Source organism: Sander vitreus, chromosome 6 (assembly GCF_031162955.1).
Source record: "Sander vitreus isolate 19-12246 chromosome 6, sanVit1, whole genome shotgun sequence".
Lineage (NCBI taxonomy): Eukaryota > Metazoa > Chordata > Actinopteri > Perciformes > Percidae > Sander > Sander vitreus.
The window spans coordinates 16,960,276-16,984,094 of record NC_135860.1 but is presented as its reverse complement, the minus strand read 5'-3'; the positions used below and the strand labels follow the sequence as shown (position 1 = coordinate 16,984,094).

Here is a 23,819-nt window from a genome sequence, read left to right as displayed (position 1 = left end):
TCTGGTGGAAGTGTTTCTTCAGGGCCTCTCCCTCTCATAAACCACGGCAATTATCTTCCACAGCCCCAGGAATGTGCAGGAAGGGCTGCTCCCTGACCACTGCCGAGGTGAGAACCACTCTTGAGGTCTGGGTGGCAGCGCCAACACGGGCCAGCTGACTTAAAAAAAGAAAAATGAACAACCTTATCTATAAAGATGCAAGAAACCAGCTCAACAGCTTCCCCTCTACAAAACTGTTCACTCCCCTTCCACCCAGCACTCTGCCCCTTTGGTTTCATTCACATTTTGGTATTTATTAAAACTGGGTCAGCCAAACTGTCTGTCAACGTGCAACATTTATTTTACCAGGACTTTGGGATAGGGGCCAAATCTCTATCCCATACAGTGCAACTTAGAGCCTCTTATCTTATTATGCCCTGCAATAGCAGAGAGCTGCACTAAAGCGTGCCTCCCGGTATCCACGTGAGCTGGACGTGGTTTACTGCAAAGTCTGGAAAATACTTAGATTCTGGTTCTATTGTGTCACCATAATTATAGAAAATTATTTGAATTTCAAGAGTGGAGTGTCCACCCTGTATTATGGGAACACATGGGCAGAGACATAGACAGCACTGACCTGTGAGTTCATTACTTCTCATGTCCACTTTAATGGTCGTCGGTATTGATTGAGCGACTCATTTAATGAATTGTTAATATAAAAATATTGATTAGTAAAGCTTTATAAAATACTGTCCATTGTGATATTTTCCTGCAGAATTTAGTGTCAATGAAAAAATAAAAGTGAAATATTAAAAGCTGACAGGTTTCCTTCTTTATTTATTTAACCTGTATTTAACCAGGTCCCTTGAGATTAAAATATCTTTTTCGAGGGAGACATGGGCCATGGTAGCACACCATTACAAGGTTAGAAAATTATAAAATAGAGCATGTCAAAAACAGAGAGTAACAACAGATACATAATAGAAATACTAAATCCAGTTTAGGAATAGCAATTGCACTGTTCAGTTACATAGTTTTTTATCAGAGCTTTAAAAAGATTTCAAAATCCCTAAGCTGTAGTGTGTTCTAAAGGTCCTTCCATGACCAGAGTGCAAAATAGATGTTCTATTCTACCAAATTCTTAGCAAATCCTGGCTATCTGATACCTAGTGGTGCAAAGATCATAACAGCTGTTGGCAAGAGACAGGATATTACAATATGAAGAAGGTTTACAGTATGGCTTTGTAAATAAAAATATACCAGTGCTACTCCTTAGGATTAATAAAAGCCAGGAAACCAGATCAAGTACATGTTGATGTGTGCAGGACAATGAGTTGGATATAAAACGAAGAGAACCGTGTTACACAGAGTCAAGGCATCGAAGTGTAGTTAAGGCAGCATGTGTGTAAATAATTTCCCCATAGTTAAGAACACTTAAGAATGTAGCCTGCACAATGGTTTTCCTAAATGCTAAATTGAGGCAGGCCCTGTTTCTTCACTAGATTCTTAAAATGCACTCTAAATGCACCAAAATACCCCAGTACTTGCAGGATGTTACTCTTTCAATGTGAATTCCTTTTGTACCAAAGTAGCTTTTGGTACTGACATTTGTCATGACTGCATCCATGTATGCCTTGAGCTAGCTTCTCATTTAGAGTCTGTCTACCATAAAAAATACCAGTCTACTACTCGTGCCAATTATGAACTAAATAAGACATGTTCATCGGTTACATACTGACTTGTTATACAGCTAATCACCCAGACCATTAGAGCCAGACAAACTGCCTCTGCCAGACCAATTCCAGTCACTGAGCCGACTGCCAGACCTACATTAAGCCCCATACAGTAAAACACCAGGGGGATGCTTCCATTTTCAGTGCTAAATACATGTCTGCCAGTATTTGACACAATTTACTATGGGCCTAAGCCCAAACAAATTCCCTAAAGACAAACAAACAAACCTCATGGAACAATAGCATGAAGTAAGGCAGGGCAGCCTTTTCCAGACGTGAATAACTACTGCTGAGCACTGCACAGTGAGCCGAGTAGACTACATCACTGTAAGTAAAACAAAAAAGGCTAAAACATGTAATACTTCTCAATTTCCTTCATTCAATTCAAATTCAAGAAAATCATTTTAGGACAATAAAGAACTGGGGAAAGCCCAACAGATGAGCTTTTCCCCATCCCATCCAAGTGGGGAAGATTTTGGAGAAAAGCTACTGCACGACATCCACCCACTTGTACAGTGATCTGAAAGATGAGCTGCGGTAAATTCTTACTGCTCTTGAGAGAGTAGTGGTGTGATTCGCTCTGGTTCTGGCCAGCCATATGCTGAATTCAGTCCCAAAAAACAGTCAGCCCCCAGGAATCAGCCGTAAACCCCCCCGAGTGCTGAGAATGTTAGTCAATCTCCTGCGTGCTACATTACTGCAAACGATTGTTTTTATTTTTCTCTACATTATAGTTTATGTATCTTAGATGGCAAGGTCAGAGATGATAAAATAAGAGCTTGAGAAATCAAACATTCTTATAATATTATTGGCTTGTATACTAAATTCTGTTACAGTAAAACAGGCTGCAGTGCAGAGTCGTTATTCCACTGCCAGTGTGTTTGCTAAGGCTGAAAACTTCTACAGATGCAGAGAGAAGAAAATGGGGAAGGCAGAATATAGGTCAGGCAGGTGGGGTTGAATTGGGTTCAGATGCAAGCTGTCTCCAGCGAGGGGGGACCTGAAGGGGTCTACAGGGTCTGACACAGGGGGAGGACAGGGTGGGATGTATCCGGTAGGAACAAGGCTCTAAGCTTAAACAAAAACATGACAACAGCGTATGGTTTTTCTATTCAGTTAAAAATAGTCTAGTCTTTCTTTTTTTTTACTTTACATTTTTATCCTGTGGGCAAAGGATGTTCAAATGACAGGTGGTGTTATTTTTTCAAGACCGTATGAAACCGTCCATGGAGTACACAGTAGTGTTTGTTTTAGTGCAGCACTGTCAGTATGTCAGTCAGTTTGAAAGCTGCTGATTTAATTTAATAAAAAGAGGCCATGCAGGAGGCAAAGACAAAATATTGCCAGTGGAGGTACGAGAGTTGAGACGTTGTAGGCTGAAACCGTGTGTAGCCCTCTTTTCCTAAATTTCTTCCAACCAAATGAAGTCAGTTCTGTCATCCCAAAAGAGAGGAGACTCAGACAGGTAAAGATGCTAAATTATGTATGAAAATATAACTGGCTTTCTCAAGAGGACAAAACCTTGTAAGCAATCAAAATACATATATATTTTTTTCATTGTTGATGTTTGGTTTAGGGGTTAACTAGTGCTTTTATTATGAAGTAAACAAAACCTCCCTGTCGAGTGCACTTTAAAAAGAAAGTGTGAATGAATTAACCTTATAAAGAACAAGAGTGGTATCATGGATATGTGTGTGTGTGTGTGTGTGTGTGTGTGAGTGTGTGTGTGTCTGTGTGTGTGTGTGTGTGTGTGTGTGTGTGTGTGTGAGAGAGAGATAGTGAATGAGTGTTTTTCAGATTGAAAAGCTTTGCACAAAGGGGCAGCAGAAGCAGCGGCCGCTCTGAGATTTGCAGAAAAAAAAACATGCATGTGTTCCCATGGGCTCTCATTGCAAACCAGGAGTTCAAGTTTCGATTAGGACAACGAGGGCATTCCTGGAGATCTCCTTCTCGCTCCAAACACAGGACTTGTCCACATATGTGTATCAGAAACTTCTGTGTTTTCTTTAATCTCAAATTTCCTTTTATCCTTTTATTTTATCAAATTGCTCAACTTCTCCTATGCATTATTCTTGCATGATCCCCAAAACAAGGACATGATCACACCTACAGTAGTCTTGTCAAAGGTTTGGACACACTTTCCCATTCACTTGAATGGGAAAGTGTGTCCAAACTTTTGACTGGTACTGTATAATAACCAGCATAAATGATACATTTGCACGAAGCCTCTCAACACAGAGCAGACAGAATGGAAATGTTTATCCAGACGATGGGTCATAGTAAAGCTCTCCCCCCTCTAGAACAGACGACCTATAACATAGCCAGACAACACAATACACACTGTTTCCAACAAGAGCTTCCAACATCACTGTGAACCCAACTGTGCCTGGGTTTTCACTTAATGCTCAGCAAAATGTTCAAACCAGCACAGGGAGAATTCAGTTACGCTCTGTTAAATATTTTAAGAACTTGGGTCAGAGTATAACACAAAAACAATGATCATGATTCTAAATCAAGATAAATAAAATGTCTTTAGTATGAAATGGTATATTGGATAAAAAAAACAACCTTTAATAGAAATATGTGAGTAGTAGAGACATTAGCTACATCAAAGCACTTCTATTTAAACACATGTAAAGTCAGTCCAACATTCAAAAGTTTTTATTTTATTTTGATAAATTATCTGTTGATCGTTATCAAACAATGCTAACATAGTTATGAAGATATCAACCTAATAAAAGATATAAACGTCGCCTTAGCCAAGTGGTTACAACGCATACCATATAGCTGCAGCGGCCCAGGTTCAATTCCGGCATTGGGACCTTTGTTGCATGCCAGATCCCTCTCTCACTCTACCCCATTTCTACACAGTCCTGTCAAACAAAGGCAAAAATGCCACAAAAAAGGTATGAAGGATAATTCCTTATAGTGTCTGTTCTTAGCTCTGTGCAATGGAGGTCTAAAGGTTTGCAGGTTTTCCATCCAACTGAACACCAGAGCTGCTGGTTTCACTTTCACTCATTATACTACAAAGCAGGAGATAATCAGAGAAAATTAGCAGCTTGTGTTTGTTTACAGTGACACACACTTTTGGCACACAGAGCGCTGCAAAGACGGTGTAAGAGCCACATAGGCCTACTGTATGTTGTTTATTATTTATTGATTATTATATTGTGTTGTAGGTGGTGGGCGTGTTCATTGCAGCTTGAGCGGAAGTGACAACGTTATATTTGTTTGCTTCACCTGTTCGGTGAGCCTGGGAGCAAACACTTTCTGTTGACCGCCGCACTAACGCGCTGATTTCGACTCACAAAGTAACTTTACATTTGGTAACTGCAGTACAAGTTGTATTTTAAAGATTATTTTTTGGGGCTTTTCCACCTTTAATGGATAGGACAGCTAGGTGAGAACGGGGAGAAAGGGGGAAGACATGCAGGAAATTGTCACAGGTCGGATTCGAACCCTGGACCTCTGCGTTGAGGCATAAACCTCTATGTTTATGTGCACCTGCTCTACCCAATGAGCCAACCCGGCCACACTAGTTGTATTTTACGTGTGGAGGAATAACTCATTGCAATACAATCGTGAGCGCGTCACAGTGTGTTTATGCATCTCTCAGTGTCCCTCGCAGCAGCACTTTGTTGGACTGCTTACAGCCGCAACAGACGCGTCACTGGGTGCTCTGCCACATATAAAATGTAATGCTACCACACTGAGAAACACTATAGAGAGCAACAGCAATTTAAACAAAAGGGTCTTGTGTTTCAGGTACACTTGTGAAAAAGCCTGCGGCCCACTAAAGTTACTGCTGTGTGTGACACTAAAAGCTGGACTGAGCGCTGTATTGGGAACAATGTTCCAGGTCCCAGACAGTTTAAGAGGCAATGAAACACTTGACTAGAACACATCTCCTTTTCCCACAGAGCAGCTCCCTCTGGAAACTAGGAAGTCAAGGTGTTTTAACTTATGGTGGTATAACTGCTGTGACATTAAAAACAGAAGAGCTCAAAATGGTAGCAGGAGAGAGAGAGAGAGAGAGAGAGAGAGAGAGAGAGAGAGAGAGCGAGAGAGAGAGAGAGAGAGACACAGATAGAAAGAGAGAGAAAGATGAGATAAAAGCACAAAATGAAATATGGGCATGATGTATTTGAAGGAGCAATACTTGTGGACCTTTCACAGCACAACTCACATATTTGTGGAAACTATAAATTCACACATATAACTTATGGCATGTAAGCCCATGTATATACAATATAATACAGCATGTGATGAGATATGGCTTTCTGGGTATGAAGGTAAATTATGTAATGTTTAAGAATGTGCTTTACAAAAAAATGCATCCAAGACAGCTTCTAAAGGTATAAAAAAAGGCTGTTTCCTTAAACTACTAAATCAAAAACTTGAGCTTCACTTCCAGTTTGATTCCACAGAGACTTTGGCTGGTATTTTGTAAACAACAGTGTGCAGACAGAAATGGCATGACCTTTAAGAAGTGCAAACAGAGAAAGTGTTGCTAAAAACAAAGCTTATTATGGTGATGAATGTCAACAGTGAACATTTCAAAGCAGGGAATAATTGCTTCAAGTTGAGCGTAATTGGTTTCTCTTTAATCTACGCTCTCTCTCTGCTGCTTCCATTTTACAGTTACCAATTAAAACACAGTTGTTACTTTTGTTAGTGCTCTTTCTGTAAATACTACAAGTGGAACAATGATCCAGGAAAAACCTTATTTGTTATTTGTTCTTCCACCTCGTCTCCTGGTTTTGCAGTACTGTAGGAATCTTTTTCTTACCACGGTGAAAAAGTCTGAGCTTAGTGCAGAAACTTCTTTGACCTTTTGCTCAATCTGCTTTCATTTAGGGGCTGTTGGAGCATTTACTATGCTGTCAACAGTGATGTGTTACTGTGACAACCTTTGTATTTATTTATTTCCTTGGTGTTAGCATGGCTGAAAAGACATTTTCTTCATTTGTTTTTAAATAGATTGTCTCAAAAAAAAGTTTTTTTTCAAAACTTGAGTTGAAGATTGAGGGTCAAAGACTTTGAGAGCATCTTAAATGTGTATATTAAAAATATGTACATTTAAAAGAAAAGAAATACAATTTTACAACCCCATGAGACCTCTGCAGTTTGAGAAACAACATTGCTTGTCAGTATGAAACCTTTGCTCAGCTTTTAAGTAAATATTTATGACTTTAACACCTATTTTGGAAAGCATATAACTCTTCTTTGTTGAATTAAACATTGCATCTGTGTTTATTTAATTTCTAAAATGACCAATGACCATGCTTATTTCAAAATGAATGAATATCTCTAATGAGAACTTTATTACCTTTTTGGCCCCTGTGTGTTTGCAGCACTGAGTGTAAGGATCACAGGAGGACCAGATGTATAGGCACCTCTGAAAAATTCACCTCACACCCTTTCCCACTGATGGTGTGATAAAGGCATACAAGCTTTCCCTTGGGCCAAAAACGCACGCCTCCAAGGAGCTAGGTCCAGGTCTGGAAGCCCTCCGAGCCAGGTGTGAGGGGCCCGGAGAGGGGGCCAGACCCCAGCCAGAAAATACCCACATCACTGAGGGAGCACTAACGGGCCACAGACACCTCCAGGGCTTTGAGAAGATGGAATGAAAATGTGAGGAGAAAAAAAAAAGTGAGATGGTGTAGATTGCTGAGAGAGCTTCAAGAACTACCATTTACAATGACGGCAATGTTCCAGAGAGCTAAAGCTGGGAACCTGCTCTTGTAAAATGCATGCAGACTGGTGTGCACGTGTGACGGGCCTTTTTCATCTACAAATGAACCAAAAGATTGATTTTTATCCACAAAAGAGCAAGATTGTTTTGTCGGATTTTTTTTAATGCACACCAGACAAATGGGTTCAAGGCTGCATTCCTATTTCTCCTTTTTTTTTTTGACTGGCCTCAACTTGAAAGACATTACAGTAAAAGAAACCCACTTTAGACGTGATCAATGCTTTATACCAAAAGCAATTACTGTTGTTGGTTCTCTTGCTGTCTTTCTCTGCACATGTGAAGGTTTCAGGCATCTAATTTACTCGCCTCTTGGGAATCCTTATGACATAGCTCCTTGGAAGTCATCGACAGTAAAGCAGCCAGATCTATATACATTTCTGACCTGTGCATCTGCGTTCCAGCACATGCTCGACTTGTGTTCTTCAACACATGGCTCACAAGGGAGCGTGCTCTGCTACACTTCACATTTCCTCAGTTGGTCAGGGGAAATTAGGTCAGGAGTTGAAACAGGTGAAAAGGGCTTTTGGGAGATTGGTAGTTTGGTTTAGTTTCTCTTGGTGATGTGGCGATACATGAGGGGAAACTGCGGAGTCTGCATAGATGGAGCGATAAATGAGCACATGAAAGAATAAAGAATGTCCCAAAGAACCGCACTGACACAGATGTTTTATCTCAATTCTCTGGGAGGTAAAGAGAAAAAAGGACATCACAATAAGGAGGAGTGAAACAATATGAGAAGTGGTCTCATCATTCACAGCACAATGACACTACTGTAACAACTCTTACATGTGGTAACTCTGAAGTTTCGAAAACTCTATCGTTCTCATCCTCTGACTTGTTTTGGCCATTTACCCCATGTGATTTATCTGTCTGAGTGAGGGACCAGGCCAAGTTCAGATAAAGCATCAAACATTAAACATCAGAGCCTCTAGAGGTAGTCCTGGCGGGGGTCATATTCATGTTTATAACTTGCCCAGGGGGAAAATTAGAGAGCAAGCATTCACGAACTGCCGTGAGACCGGGTTGAAATAAGTTAACATGAGCGAGGTAACAACTGATTGAAATATGCACCCCAAATTATGAGGGTCAAGTACACTGTGACTACTTTTAGCAAGGGTTAATGAAGAATTGTTATTGCCCAATGCCAAATAAATTGTAGTCTTAAATGGAACATTTCACCACAAAAGGATTCAAGCTTATGCGTTTGTGTCTACGTTTACATTATGTACTGTACGTAAAAAAAACAAAAAAACAATTAACTAATGACGTACTGGCTGAGGTTGAATAAATAGAAATGCAACACATTTTCATGAAAAGATGAGGGAACACATGAAAAATGAAAATGAAAGAAAGCAAAGAGAAGAAAAGGAGGGGAAATTAGTTTTATGATCTGCAATATCCTGCCAGAACTTTTATTAGCCACTTAAGCATGTGTGACCTGCCCCCTCACAGCAGGCTGTTAAATGCTAGTGACCTTGCAGCGAGTGCTATGAATCCCTTGTTCCTCTAGTATCCCTGAACGTGCTGCCCCTCCCCGACCTTAACACACATGATCTTTCACCTTACCGATATGGGACAGATAAATTAACCAGCTGCTAAACTTGGCTTACTTCTACATTATCTGTGGCACACATTTCAGTTTGTTTATATGCCTTAGGTGTGTGAGTGTGAGAAGGTCATCAAGCACAATCATCAATTTACATGGTGTATGTAAACACATGTGGTTCTGGATAGGTTTATGGAAAGAAAAGTGTTACAGGATTGATTAATAACATCCTCGATTAGCATGTGTTGTAAATTGAGGTGTGAGAAGGTTGAGTGGAGGAGGAAAGTACGCTGTGAGTTTACTGGTGAAAAGATGCTGTTCTGCAGTGGACGTACCCCTGAGGATGTAATTCTGGTAGTTCTGGTCGGCTTCAGCGCCCACTTTTATCAAACACGTCAGTCCTTCCGCCACAACAAACTCGTGCACCAGGTCTTTGTCATCCTGGAAAGAGGTCAAGGAGAAAGAGGGGAATATTCAAGAGCTGTCACACATCATAGACAGAGCCAGAGACTACATTGGTATGTATTTTAAACAATTACATTTGAAGGATTTAGTTCCAACTTCCACCACATACTTGTCCTCAGAGTGATGTAAACCCTTTGAGTGCATGAACGTTGGTTGCAAATCATAGACTAAGAATAACAGCGCGTGCAGAGAAATAATGATCTGGGACCTTTTGTTTAATAGCTCACACAACTATTTCCAATTATTTAGAAAAGTTTTACATGATAAAGAAATAAATCAACCCCCAAAACAACAGCAGGAACTGTTGAGATGATTTATGCTGACCTTAATGTTCACAAATTATACATAATGTCTTATGCACAGAGTGGACACATTACTTGTCATGCTTAAAACAGAAAATGTAATGCAAAAAAAAAAAACGAGTGGAAAGAACAGGTACTTAGACTTCTTTATGTGATGTAGCATTTGCCAGAGCACATTAGCACATTTCTCAATTCAGCTTTTACAAAATCTTCAGCTGAATAAACATATCTATAATCTACTTTTTTACATTTAGTTATAGCTACTGCAAGTGCAATGAGCAACACAATCTGCTTACAGTGTGTTAAAATTCCTGTTGCTTTGGCCTCCCCACTTCATCCCACATTTTCTCCTCAGTGACAAAACCACCTGCATCTCTCACACCTGTCGATGACTCTGTTATTTAAGACTCACACATGCACACTGCACTACTGCAATGTAGTAGTGATAATACTGATAAGTTATAGGCCTACTGATATCAGGCCAGGTGGATATTTTATTCCACAACAAGAATAATCAACATTCTCTACAACAGAAGCCCCACAAAGCCATTCACAGTGTATAAAGTGAGGTATTCTAATCTATTCTGGGCCTGCATCAATGTCTGTTGCTCTCTTTTCCATCTAACTGTGGGTTAACCCTCCCCCTCTATGGCCGACTGCCCGCCAGGCCAGCCCAGCCCAGCCCAGTGTGTGAAGTATGACCAGACCTGAACACTCCACAGCTGCCACGAAGGCAGACTCTCCGCAGCTCAAGAAAACAATGCTGTGTACGAGTGTGTGTGTGCATGTGTGCACACTACATGTAGTTCTTGCATGTTATTGTGTGTACGTAGCTAGAGCATGGCAGAAGATACTTAACATGCTGACAAACGCTGCATTCTTGAAAAAACATGAAATGCAGTGGAATTCACTGCATGTTGTGAGCTGGAGATTTTAAAAAGATATTTTTTTTTAATCCAGCAAAAACTAAGAGAGAGAAATAATTACCTGAAAAATTTGCTTGAGGGAAAAGAGGGCTCTCCGCAGCTCCCGTCCAGTTGAATTGTAGAGTTTTTCTATAAAAGAAAAAAGGAAAAAAGTGGAAAAATCAGCTGACAGTCACACACGTGGTGGTATCATTCTATTATGTTGTTATACAAAAAGTGAAGAAATGAAATGGACAAGAGACTAGAATCATTGTGACTTCTCTTGAAAAAATAAATTGCCTGTCTACTAGTGTTTTCATGTATCACTTGCATTGTATTCCCATGACAAACTAAAAATTCTGCGCCATGCACATATCATTGGCAGCAATTAACCTGAGTAGCTAAATGTGAAAAATGTCCTGCAAGAGGAACAGGAATAGCAAAAGCACAGTAGGAGCAACTCAGAGCACATCTGTGGAGAGTTAGTGAACAGTGGATGTTTCCTGCTGACAAAGCCATATCTGTAGCTTCCCATAATACAAAGTCAAGCAGAAACTTAAGCCAATAGCCAACACAATGGCTAAGAAACAATGCACCCATTAATCAGTTATGGAAACACCACAGGGTACTAAAAGAGAAGATATGATGGATGACAGATTCTTGTGATGGAGGTGGACATCTCATCGCAACTACTTTGACAATCCTTCACCCTGTGTGTGCAGTCTGCAGAGTCTGCCATGGAGTGGCAGCGTTGAGCCCAATCCTTGTAGCTCACTCATCACTGCTGTGTGAACTCTCTCTGACTCAGCAAAACCAGCTGCTGCAGATACAGCAGCATACAGTACAGTACAGTTTGGTCCAGTACAGTTTAGTACTCTTTCTGCTTCTGTCACTGTATTTATTTTATTGGGATGCTATATGTCATTTTTGTTTGCCTTTGACAGATACTTTCTAGCTTGAAGGCATGATGATATGTCTTAGTCAGCAAAGATCTGACAGGAGACTGGCATGTACACAAACAGACATGCACACAGTGAGGCAGTTTCTTTCTCTCTCTCTCTCTCTCTCTCTCTCTCTCTCTCTCTCTCTCTCTCTCTCTCTCACACACACACACACACACACACACACACACACACACACACACACACACACACAACCTACATTAAGCACTTTGCAATGTGGCTCTAGTCTGTTTGTTGCACCACTGCAGCAGTTTTTGTCCTGATCGGACAGGCAGGGCTTATCACTGTTGGTGCATGAGTGAGTTTTAGTTAGAAGTTGAATACCCAAAAGAGTGCCCATGAGCTCCTTGTATTCACAAACAGCTGCCACTGATTCTATTCTAAAGTGTGAGAAAGAGCATCGATGAATGTGTGATTCAGAGCAACAGGCCTCTATTCATTATTGTTTCTTCAGCTGATGATCTGAGAAAAAAAGAGAAACAAAGGCATAAACAGGGTGTGTGTTGCCAGTCCTGTGGGCAAAACATATGCTATTTGTAGACACTGGACCAAACAGAGTGAGTACTCGTGGTCTGATGTCTTTGGGTGCATTTCCAGTGACACATACTCATAAAACTCATAAAACTCATAAAACATCACACACAGTGACAGCTTGTACATATGGAGGCCCACTGAGACAACTATCATGCAACATCAGACAATCCAACCCCTCTGTGAAAAAGATAATTTCGGAGAGAACATGTCAACACAACAAGCTAGTTATTTAAAAAATAAATAATAAAAATCTCTCAATCTATCTTAATAATGCTAAATATGAGTCAAACTTTGGTTTGGTTAGATTCCTGGGTTAAAACGTACTGCCATATGTCATCACAGGGTAAAGTTGTCCACAGTAGTGTAACTCTACACACTTATTACCACATATATTATTGGTGTAATTCATTCTACCTTCAGACAGACAAGACATTGGAGATCCATCTGTAATGCAGACAACCTGGGAGTGGGCCATATGTGGTTTAAAGGCTCCCATTTGATGAGGTTGTGTGGTGCAATCAAACACCTCACAGTCCAGTTCCAGCAGAGTTTCTTATCTTTAGAAGATGTCTTGTTTTTAATTTATGACTCTGATGGTATTTGGTACGATTGCAGCTGAGCTCCAAATGTTTTGTGCACTCAGTACACTCCGTACATGGCTCCGATGCATGATGAGCAGATGAGTATTGGTCTTTTACAGAAGAGTCCCAGCCAGTCAACTGGCACTAACATTCACAAGGAATAAATCTCTACAAGTCCAGAGGTATTACGAGGAGAAGCTGTGCGATGTTGGTGATTTGTGTCTTTATAAACAACAGGAAGGAACTGTGACCGGGCCCCTAGCTGTGGAACTCCCAGTCTGAGCATCGCAGGGTTGCAAAGTCAGCTTCATCTTTTAAATCTCCTCTCAAAACTGACACATATTTGTAGTTGCATCTTTCTTTTATTTTATTCACTCCTTTTTAAAACTTCTAAATCTATTTTATAATCATCGTCATTGTGGTAAAGCAATGGTTAAAGTGACATATAAATAAATAATAATAAATCAATAAAATTACATTCAGTTTTATTGCTATAAAATGTAGAAATAGCAACAACAAAAACACCATTTACTTTTAATGCTTCCAGTGCTTTTACTGTATGCAGAAGTGTGATTGCTCTGGTCAGTCATTTTCAATGTATTTAAAATAAAGTTATGGTAATACAGATTTATATAGTCTGAGCTCATATCATGTAAAAAGCTGCCAAAGCTTTTTAACTACAGTACTACACCCTCCCCTGGTCAAGGTATAGGGCCACATCCATTGCCCTCTACCTCTGGAAGATGACTCAGAGTTTAGATTAGGGATCTCTAAACAGAAAAGCTCTCTGATCACTGGAGCGGAAAGCCAGAAGAAGATACTCTGGGTTACTCATCACACCTTCACCATACAAAGCAAACTTGATTTGTGGTCCGACTTCAACCCAAGTCTTGAATCAGCGAGCTCTTTTTCTTCTCAAAGTCGTAACTCCACTTCCTCACGGACATTGAATGTTAATCAGTCAACCAGTGATGCCCCCCAGATCACAGCACAGCAGCACAGCAGTGATGCATCAGCACCTGGGCTGCCACTGGGATTAAATAAATCCCATGAGCATGTTTCATTTGTGTGTGTGTGTGTGTGTGTCTGTGTGTGTGTGTGTGTGTGTGTGTGTGTGTGTCAATCAGCAACAGCATGGCAGAGAAAATTCTTCCATGTAGTTCCACTGCCATTCACCTCAGTAAAACTGTCAGAAAGTTATTCCTGCCCAACACTAAATGAAGCCCATCTGCAGGAACAGAGAGTTCGTTCCCTGTCCCTGTCCGCAGTCCACACACCAATGCACCGCCCAGAGGCCCATCTCTAATGAGAAATAGCTCAGTGGAGATTAGTTCCATACCATTTGGCACAAATATGCACCCAAAAGTAAGGGACTTCTGCATTTCCCTCTTCAGGAAAAACAAAACAAGGCACACTTTTATTCAGAGGAAATGTTTGTGAACCCCAACTCTCATAGCCTCTATTCAACTGAAACCTGAACTGAAGTCAATAGCTCACTACATTTGTTATGGTTTGTCATTGGGCCAAGGCAAACCCAGGGCTAGAAGAAACGAAGAAAGAAAGGAAGATATGACAGATAACACATGGTTTGGGCACATGTAGCTCTCAACTGTCTGACCTTATAATTGATATTCTCTTTTGTGTCAATAGCAGTTCACACTAAAGAGATAGCTAACCATGTTGCCAATTATCTTCATACAACAAAACAAGACGGTTAAAAAAAATGCATGAGTGCAGCTGAGGTCAAGCAGCCCGTTTTTTCCTGTCATCTTTACATTCCCCTCAGGCTTTTACTGACAAGAACTTGACAAGGAAATGACTCAACAGAGTGAAAGTGTTGTTTTTGATGCCTACATTAATGTACCATAGGGATAGAGAGCAGCTGTTTTCACGTTTTCTCAGCTGGAATAGCTACAGGGATGTAATGGTCTCGTAATTATAACAATCATAAAAGTAGTAGCGGAATTTCTATAATCATCAGGAATGTGCTTAACTACACGGAGAGAAGAGCGGGGAGAAAACCTGCTGTGGGGCCTGGTGCATTCAGACAGGCCGGGACTTCATGGATGGTTGTGCTTCTGCCGGGAAGACAACTTTTAGAAACAAATTTGTCATGTGCTGCTTCAGACACCTTCGGATTCTTTGTGTCAGTGCCAACACATTCCAGTAATGACGTTTTGTGTGAGTAATTGGTCACTTTTTTTAAACTCTGAATGCCAATCTCAACCCCACACCCATCCCTACCACTCAATGCTAGACAACTAACAAATTATTTGAAAAAAAAAGTTTGCCAATAAAACCACTAACCCTTCCTATTTTCCATCTGCAAACACATCTACAGCAACATGCTAAGCTACTCATCTGTTTGCATGCCTTTGTTTCCAGAAAGTGCCATAAAATGAAAAGGATGACTACCACTGCTCATGCTTCGCGCTGCAGGCAGAACACATAAACCACATCCAAAGCACAGCCAGGAAACCCACAAAGACCCCGCTGGGCAGGACAACCTTGCACACACTGCTGTAAATTAAACTGTTTGCTTTCAGAAGTGGAGCTGTCAGACAAGAAGCTGAAGGGGAGGATCCCCATCATCGTATTGGGGATTATCTATACAACTGTCTTACAATCACAATCAAATCAACTGATTTCATGTGGGATGCAGGGATGATAATATTGAAAAGAATACAGTACGGTATGAGACCATGAAACATTTGCTAACAAGCTGGGAGGAAACAGCGAAAAAATGCCCACTTAGCCAACCCCTACTGTTGCAACTAGAAGGCTAAAATGAGTAGAAAACAAAAACATTGAGAGTTTCTTTAGAGGACGTAGGGTAGAGAAAGGCTAAGAAGTTGTATAGTATCATTAACATTTGACTTGCTTAATGCCAAAGCTTTATTTTGGTCATGATAGCACAATAGTTGCCTTTCCTCTCACCCTGTCTGCTGCCTCCCGCAAGCATGGTCCAAGCCCAGAGTAGTATAGGCAGTGAGAAGAAAACTTCACAGAGTACAGGTAGATTCTGGGTTGGATGTGTTTCTGTGTAGCTTTGTGGAAATAAAGGTCAGTGTGTGCTGCAAAGTTCTGGTCTAGTCAAAGCTGGACCTTAACAGTGGAGCGCCCTGCCCATGTCTGCATTTAGCCCAGTCTCAGAGCCCGTTCCACTGGTCAGTAGAGGCCACAGACTCTGCGAGAGGTGACAGTGGTCAGACTGAGCTCAGACAAACTGTAGCCATCTGGGAGACCACAGTGTCGTGTGTGCCAGCACCGCCACATCACTGCCTGCCATCCTGTGTAAGGATAAAGGGACCCATCTTTAATTTTTGTCCCCTGGTACTGTCGTGAGAAACCTTTGAGTTTACAGTAAGTGTATTGGCCCTCTGCAGTCACGAAACACAGCAGCACAACAACATCAACAACAGTGCTTCCTTCTCATTTTTTCCTTTCCTCCTTTCTCACTCTGTAAGGGAAATCTAGTGTTCCAACTTTTATGAAGAGAAAACACAAGTAATTAAGGTGGACCTCCCAAAATGTGAATCGGCTCGTAACATGCTACTTTGTGGACCGGGGCTTCTTATGATCTTTTTTTTCCCCCTTTCCCCCTGAATACAAACACAAGGTGAATGATAGGTCAATAAAAGCAGATTATAACACTCAGTTGGAAATCATCAAGCAGGAATGCAGGTAAGAATGAGATCACTTTCAACGTGTTTGGGTTTTGAACCGAAAAGTGGATCAAGACAATTATATGGACAATGTGTGTGGGTGTGCATACTTGTGTGTGTTGGTGTAGTGTACACACTGCAAACAGGCAGTTTACAAAGTGCACAGAAGGATAAGGACATTAATTAATTTGTTCCTGTTGCCTGGAGTTTATTAAAATGCTTTGGAAGTTGTGATGGAAGACATATGGAGATGATGGTTTAGATTTGAGAAAAACTGAGTCAGGCCACACAGACTACAGAAGCCTTTGTCATTGGAAGCAGGCCTCACAGGAAGGCCTGGATGGACCCAGAGGGCGTGAAAGTCTCTAAGTAGACAAACACTAAGGCATGGGACAAGATCAAAATCATCAAAATAACTAATAAATCTGGGCTTAATCTAGTGATGAGAACACACAGTGCATGACTGTAAAAATTACAGTCAAATGCGTGCTGCCTTTTTGTGTTTTGCCATCATTTAATATAGATCATTAATATAGATCATTTCTATATGAGGTTCACAATAAAATATGTATGAACACACATCCGTTCTACTATGTTAGTGACTGTGTTATGAACATGCAAATAAACCACGCTAATTCATTTTGATTCGATTTCCTTCACGGATGTTGTACCTGGACTTCCTCTGCCCATTGTGCGGCGAGCACGGTGTCCAAAATCTCACAGGAGCAGTGATGAGATTGGGTTTCTGGGCTGTGACATTCTATCCTGGCAGAGACATTTGATACTGAGGCATGCCACAGCTTAGTTCCAATAAACACAAAACCTACCGGCAGAGCTCAACAGCACTTATTGTCTCTCCGTGGAAGGGAAATTGGATTGTTGTGTTTATTGATGTGTTTACATAAGACTTTCATTGTAAGTTTATGTTTTTGTCAGTCAAAATAATTCTTCTGGAAGGCAGCAGTGGCATTTGCCTTTTCAATTGGAGGAGGTAGTTTGGAGCAAAGACTTACTGTTTAGCCTCATACATGTTTTCATTTTTCTTGAGAGGTTGAAAATGTTCTGCAGAGCACTTAAAGGGCATCACAGGCTAATTATCTCCTGGTAAGTCTCTTCAATAAAATGGTACGCTAACCAGCCGTCAAGATGCTATCTGGCGCTGTCAAAGAGAAACAGTAGAGGAAAGCGAGGGTGGAATCTGCAGAATTCCAGACGAGGAGACATGACAGCAAGGCCAATGTGAGGACAGACAAATCTTTCATTAGTGCCTGCCTGTCTAATGAGTCATTCCTTAGCTACCAGGTGGGGTGACCCTCACTAGAGCCCCCCCCCCCCCTCTGCTTTTGTAGCCCACTGCCCCCCTTTCACCTCCTCAGCAGGGCTTCCCCACACTCGCCACAACTGACACAGATAGGTAGTGGAGCGGAGAGCCGGGTAAAGGCATGTACTCATTCAGCAGTCCAGACAAAAGCCTGACACAGATATAAACTAGGGGATCGACAACTGAAGTGGATATAGTTAAGGGTTGGTGACAAGAACAGCTGTAACATAGTGAAAGTCAAGTTAAGGTAACTGCTGACAAAGGTAAAGCTGGTCGCTAGTATTATTTCTGTGATTCTGCAGGTGAATGCTCCTCTAACAATCTCTGTATATAAGTTTGGAAGGAGGTTGGGTCAAGGCCGTTCCCCATGTGTTGCTTGGCAGCTGCTTCAGCCAAACAGCCACATACAGTCAGGTCCATAAATATTGGGACATCGACACAATTCTAATCTTTTTGGCTCTATACACCACCACAATGGAGTTGAAATGAAACGAACAAGATGTGCTTTAACTGCAGACTTTCAGCTTTAATTTGAGGGTATTTACATCCAAATCAGGTGAACGGTGTAGGAATTACAACAGTTTGTATATGTGCCTCCCACTTTTTAAGGGACCAAAAGTAATGGGACAATTGGCTGCTCAGTTGTTCCATGGCCAGGTGTGTGTTATTCCCTCATTATCCCATTTACAAGGAGCAGATAAAAGGTCCAGAGTTCATTTCAAGTGTGCTATTTGCATTTGGAATCTGTTGCTGTCAACTCTCAATATGAGATCCAAAGAGCTTTCACTATCAGTGAAGCAAGCCATCATTAGGCTGAAAAATCTAAACAAACCCATCAGAGAGATAGCAAAAACATTAGGTGTGGCCAAATCAACTGTTTGGAACATTCTTAAAAAGAAAGAACGCACCGGTGAGCTCAGCAACACCAAAAGACCCTGAAGACCACGGAAAACAACTGTGGTGGATGACCGAAGAATACTTTCCCTGGTGAAGAAAACACCCTGTGTTGGCCAGATCAAGAACACTCTCCAGGAGGTAGGTGTATGTGTGTCAAAGTCAACAATCAAGAGAAGACTTCACCAGAGTGAATACAGAGGGTTCACTACAAGATGTAAACCATTGGTGAGCCTCAAAAACAGGAAGGCCAGTTTGCCAAACATCTAAAAAAGCCTTCACATTTCTGGAACAACATCCTATGGACAGATGAGACAAAGATCAACTTGTACCAGAGTGATGGGAAGAGAAGAGTATGGAGAAGGAAAGGAACTGCTCATGATCCAAAGCATACCACCTCATCAGTGAAGTATGGTGGTGGTAGTGTCATGGCGTGGGCATGTATGGCTGCCAATGGAACTGGTTCTCTTGTATTTATTGATGATGTGACTGCTGACAAAAGCAGCAGGATGAATTCTGAAGTGTTTTGGGCAATATTATCTGCTCATATTCAGCCAAATGCTTCAGAACTCATTGGACGGCGCTTCACAGAGCAGATGGACAATGACCCAAGCATACTGCGAAAGCAACCAAAAGAGTTTTTAAGGGAAAGAAGTGGAATGTTATGCAATGGCCAAGTCAATCACCTGACCTGAATCCGATTGAGCATGCATTTCACTTGCTGAAGACAAAACTGAAGGGAAAATGCTCCAAGAACAAGCAGGAACTGAAGACAGTTGCAGTAGAGGCCTGGCAGAGCATCACCAGGGATGAAACCCAGCGTCTGGTGATGTCTATGCCTTCCAGACTTCAGGCTGTAATTGAATGCAAAGGATTTGCAACCAAGTATTAAAAAGTGAAAGTTTGATTTATGATTGTTAATCTGTCCCATTACTTTTGGTCCCTTAAAAAGTGGGAGGCACATATACAAACTGTTGTAATTCCTACACCGTTCACCTGATTTGGATGTAAATACCCTCAAATTAAAGCTGAAAGTCTGCAGTTAAAGCCCATCTTGTTCGTTTCATTTCAACTCCATTGTGGTGGTGTATAGAGCCAAAAAGATTAGAATTGTGTCGATGTCCCAATATTTATGGACCTGACTGTAGATGCAGGACCTGATGCTTAAAGAGTAAGATTTAAAAAAAATTTTTTTAATCTATTCAAGACAGATCCACAAAGCCAAGTGCTTTTCTCAATTGATGCTTTATGATCCTTAAAATCAAAAATGTTTCACTTCATGTACTGCAATTAATTGGGATTTTTGTAGGGTTGGAAAATATTCTCAACAACGACCTCAGTGACTCCTGCCTAACCTACTTCATCCCCCTCTTCCTCTCTCACTCCTCTTGGCTGTCTCTCTGCCTCTGACTTACTCCTATTCTTAACAATCTGACACGTGGGGGAAATGCACCAGTGCAAACGCTGTCCAATAAACACAGTTGTGCTCAGACCACATCTATTTTAGATTCTGCTGTCGGAATAGGAAGCAGACAGATGTGGAAGCACACACATCTGTGACAGTACACCATCGTATTTCCATACTGGCCAGTGGCCACACTGTGACTGCACTTAATAGAAAAGAGATGTAAAAAAGTTCTCCCATCTCACAGTCTTTCTCACCTGGGTTGTAAGGCAAGGCAAGGCAAATTTATTTATATAGCACATTTCAGCAGTGGTGCAATTCAATGTGCTTTACATAAAACAATAAAACAGTAAACACAGTTAAAAATCAATACAAATGAATACAAAATTAAAAATAGTTAATACAACATTAAAAGCATTTAATACAAAATTAAAACAGTCAAAAACAGATTAAATACAGGAATAAAAGAATGACATTGTGAAATAGTGAAATTAAGCAAAAGCAGTATCGAAAAGAAAGGTCTTCAGCCTTGATTTAAAAAAGTTGAGCGTAGGTGTTTATTCCAGATGTACGGACCATAGAAGCTGAACGCAGCTTCCCCCTTTTTTGTTTCCGACTCTGGGGATGGAAAGCAGACCTGTCCCTGATGATCTCAAAAATCTCTGCGGCTCATAGTGTAGTAGCAGATTTGAAAGGTAAATTGGTCCTAAACCGTTTAGTGACTTATAAACTAACAAGAGTATTTTGAAATCTATTCTTTGGTGCACAGGAAGCCAATGTAAGGACTTCAGAACCGGAGTGATGTGATCTATTTTCTTGGTGTTGGTAAGGACTCGTGCAGCAGCGTTCTGAATCAGCTGCAGCTGTTTAATAGACTTTTTAGGAATACCTGTAAAGACACTGTTGCAGTAGTCAAGTCTACTGAAGATGAAAGCATGGAAGCAAGTTTTTCCAAATCCTATTGGCACATAAGTCCTTTTACCCTTGCTATATTTTTGAGGTGATAGTAGGCAGATTTAGTTACTGACCTAATGTGGCTGTTAAAATTCAGGTCAGAGTCCATAATTATGCCAAGATTTCTTGTTTTGTCTGTTGTTTTTAACATTGTTGATTGAAGATGGGTGTGATGAATGATCACCTCCGTTTTATCTTCGTTTAATTTTAGGGAATTCTGGCACATCCAATCTTTGATTTGTTCAATGCACCTGGCCAGGTGTAGTATTGGACTGTAGTCTCCGGTTGACAAGGTTATATAAATCTGTGTGTCGTCCGCATAACTGTGATAGCTTATGTTGTTGTTTTCCATAATTTTAGCTAGGGGCAGCATGTAGATATTAAACAGTAGAGGCCCCAGGATGGAGCCTTGGGGAACTCCACATGTCAAACTTGTAAGCTCAGATGCATAGTTACCTATTGACACATAATTTATATTCTTTAAATAAGATTCAAACCACTTTAGTACTGTTCCAGAAAGGCCTACCCAGTTTTCCAGTCTGTTTATAATAATAGTAATTATTCTGTTTATTTATAGTAATAATATGTCGTGGTCAACCGTGTCGAATGCAGCGCTGAGATCTAGTAATACTAAGACTGTAGTTCTGCCACTATCTGTGCTTAAGTGGATGTCATTAAAGATTTTCAGAAGAGCTGTCTCAGTGCTGTGATATGGTCGGAAATCTGACTGTAAGGGATCCAAAATATTGTTTTGGGACAATAAAAGGTTTATTTGTTGAAAAAACGCTTTTTCAATAACTTTACTTAAAAATGGGAGGTTTGATATAGGTCTGTAGTTGTCCAATAGTGACGTATCTAGGTTATTCTTTTTTAAGAGTGGCTTGATTACTGCAGTTTTTAATGCCTGTGGGAAGATACCTGCTTGAAGAGACATGTTTACAATCTGTAAAAGATCTGAAGCCAAACAATTTGAAACATTTTTTAAAAAGCCAGTTGGTAAAACATCAAGACAACAGGAAGAGGTTTTTAGATTTTGTATGATATCTGCCAGGTTACCTTGGTGAATTGTTTGAAATTGTGTCACATGGGGTCTTGTTTTGCTTAAAAACTGAGACAGCACATATCCTCTACCTGATATGGATGCACTGACTGTTAGTCTAATTTTCTGAATTTGTTCACTAAAGAAGATGACAGGTTATTGCAGGCGTCGGTGGACAAAATTCAACTGCTACTGGTACTGGAGGGTTTGATAACCTTTCGACAGTAGCAAATAGAGCACGTGAATTATTCGAGTTTTTAGCAATAATTTCGGAGAAGAACGACCGCCTTGCACTTCTCAGTACCACATTATAAATACAAAGTCTCTCTTTATAGATTTCATAATGGCCATGGAGGTTAGTTTTTCGCCACCTGCGTTCAGCTTTTCGACACTCTCTTTTTTCGAATCTTGCAGGTGCGACATTTCTCCATGGAGATTTTTTTCTCACTAGAGATAGTTTTGACCTTAACAGGAGCAATGGTGTCAATAATAGTTGACATTCTACAATTGAAATTATCTACAAGCTCAGTTACTGAGGCTCCAGAGGGGGCTGTTGTGGACGAGAAAAGCTGAATGAATTTATCACTGGTGCTTTCAGTGATGTATCGTTTTCTGATTACCTTAGTTTGAAAAAAAAATTTCACAGTTATAGAGCTGTTAAAAAACACACAGGAATGATCAGAGAGAGCAATATCATTCACCACAACTTTGGAAATGTTCAAACCTTTAGAGTAGGGCTGTCAAAATAACGCGTTAATTTCGATTAATTAATCTGAGAAAAAATAATGCGTTAAAAAAATTAACGCAGATTAATCCATTCCATATTGACGTTTGCATACAGACGAAAATCTGGAGCCACTGATATGTCTGCGCTTCTCTCTGATGCTCTGAAACAGATGTTACAGGAAACACAAACCCCGCTGCATGTGACGCTAGTTAACACTATACTCGACAGCAGCTGATGTTAGCCTACCGCTAGCTAGTAGCTGGATTAAACACGGTTAAAATGCTGACAGCTAACGCTAAATGGTGTAAAGTTTGACTGTGTTTTACTGTAGAGGATTCAACACCGGTATGTAACAATCTGTAGCTGCCGTCGGAGAAACAACACAGACAGTGCGTTCAATGAAACTGGTTAACTACAGCCTAGTGGTGCATTTGAAGTTATTGTAAATGTCCTTTTCCTATCTGGTTGTTGTTTTTGTCGTTCAACAGCAATTTACTAGTGAAATAAGTTATTATTATACATCATTATTAAATCATTTAATTTTGACCATATGTCCTTAGCAATAAACAAGCCGTTCTTTAATGTCACCAACTGTTGTTTAGTACCCTTTTTTTCTTTTCTTTTTTACTTTCTTAAAAAGTATCGGTTCAGGCACCGTTAATTATGTATGCTATTCATTTCGATTAATTAATCACAGAGTATGTAATTAATTCGATTAATTTTTTTAATCGATTGACATCCCTACTTTAGAGATAATTAAGTTCAAGATGTGACCTTTGTTGTGTGTGGCTGTAGTCACATGTTGAGTCAGTCCATAATTATCAAAGATACAATACAGTTCCTTTGTACCTCTATCCTCAGGGTTGTCGACATGAATGTTGAAATCACCCGTAATAATTATACAGTCAAAGTCAACACAGATCATCGACAGTAGTTCAGCATCGTTCAATCATCAAAAAAGGCTACACAGTACTTAGGTGGTCTGTAGATATTTAGGAATATAGCTCTATTAGTGGACCTTAGCTGAAGAGCCACATACTCAAAGGAAG

The 23,819-nt window shown here is 40.5% G+C and overlaps 1 protein-coding gene across 1 annotated transcript in view; it reads right to left on the bottom strand.

The window, feature by feature from the left end:
* The window catches only part of fhod3b (formin homology 2 domain containing 3b), a 106,339-nt gene that overhangs the window by 32,441 nt on the left and 50,079 nt on the right, over positions 1 to 23,819 (bottom strand). Inside the window, 2 exon segments of the mRNA XM_078253155.1 lie at positions 9,352 to 9,457; positions 10,771 to 10,838. Of these exon segments, the coding sequence (XP_078109281.1) occupies positions 9,352 to 9,457; positions 10,771 to 10,838 (174 nt within the window).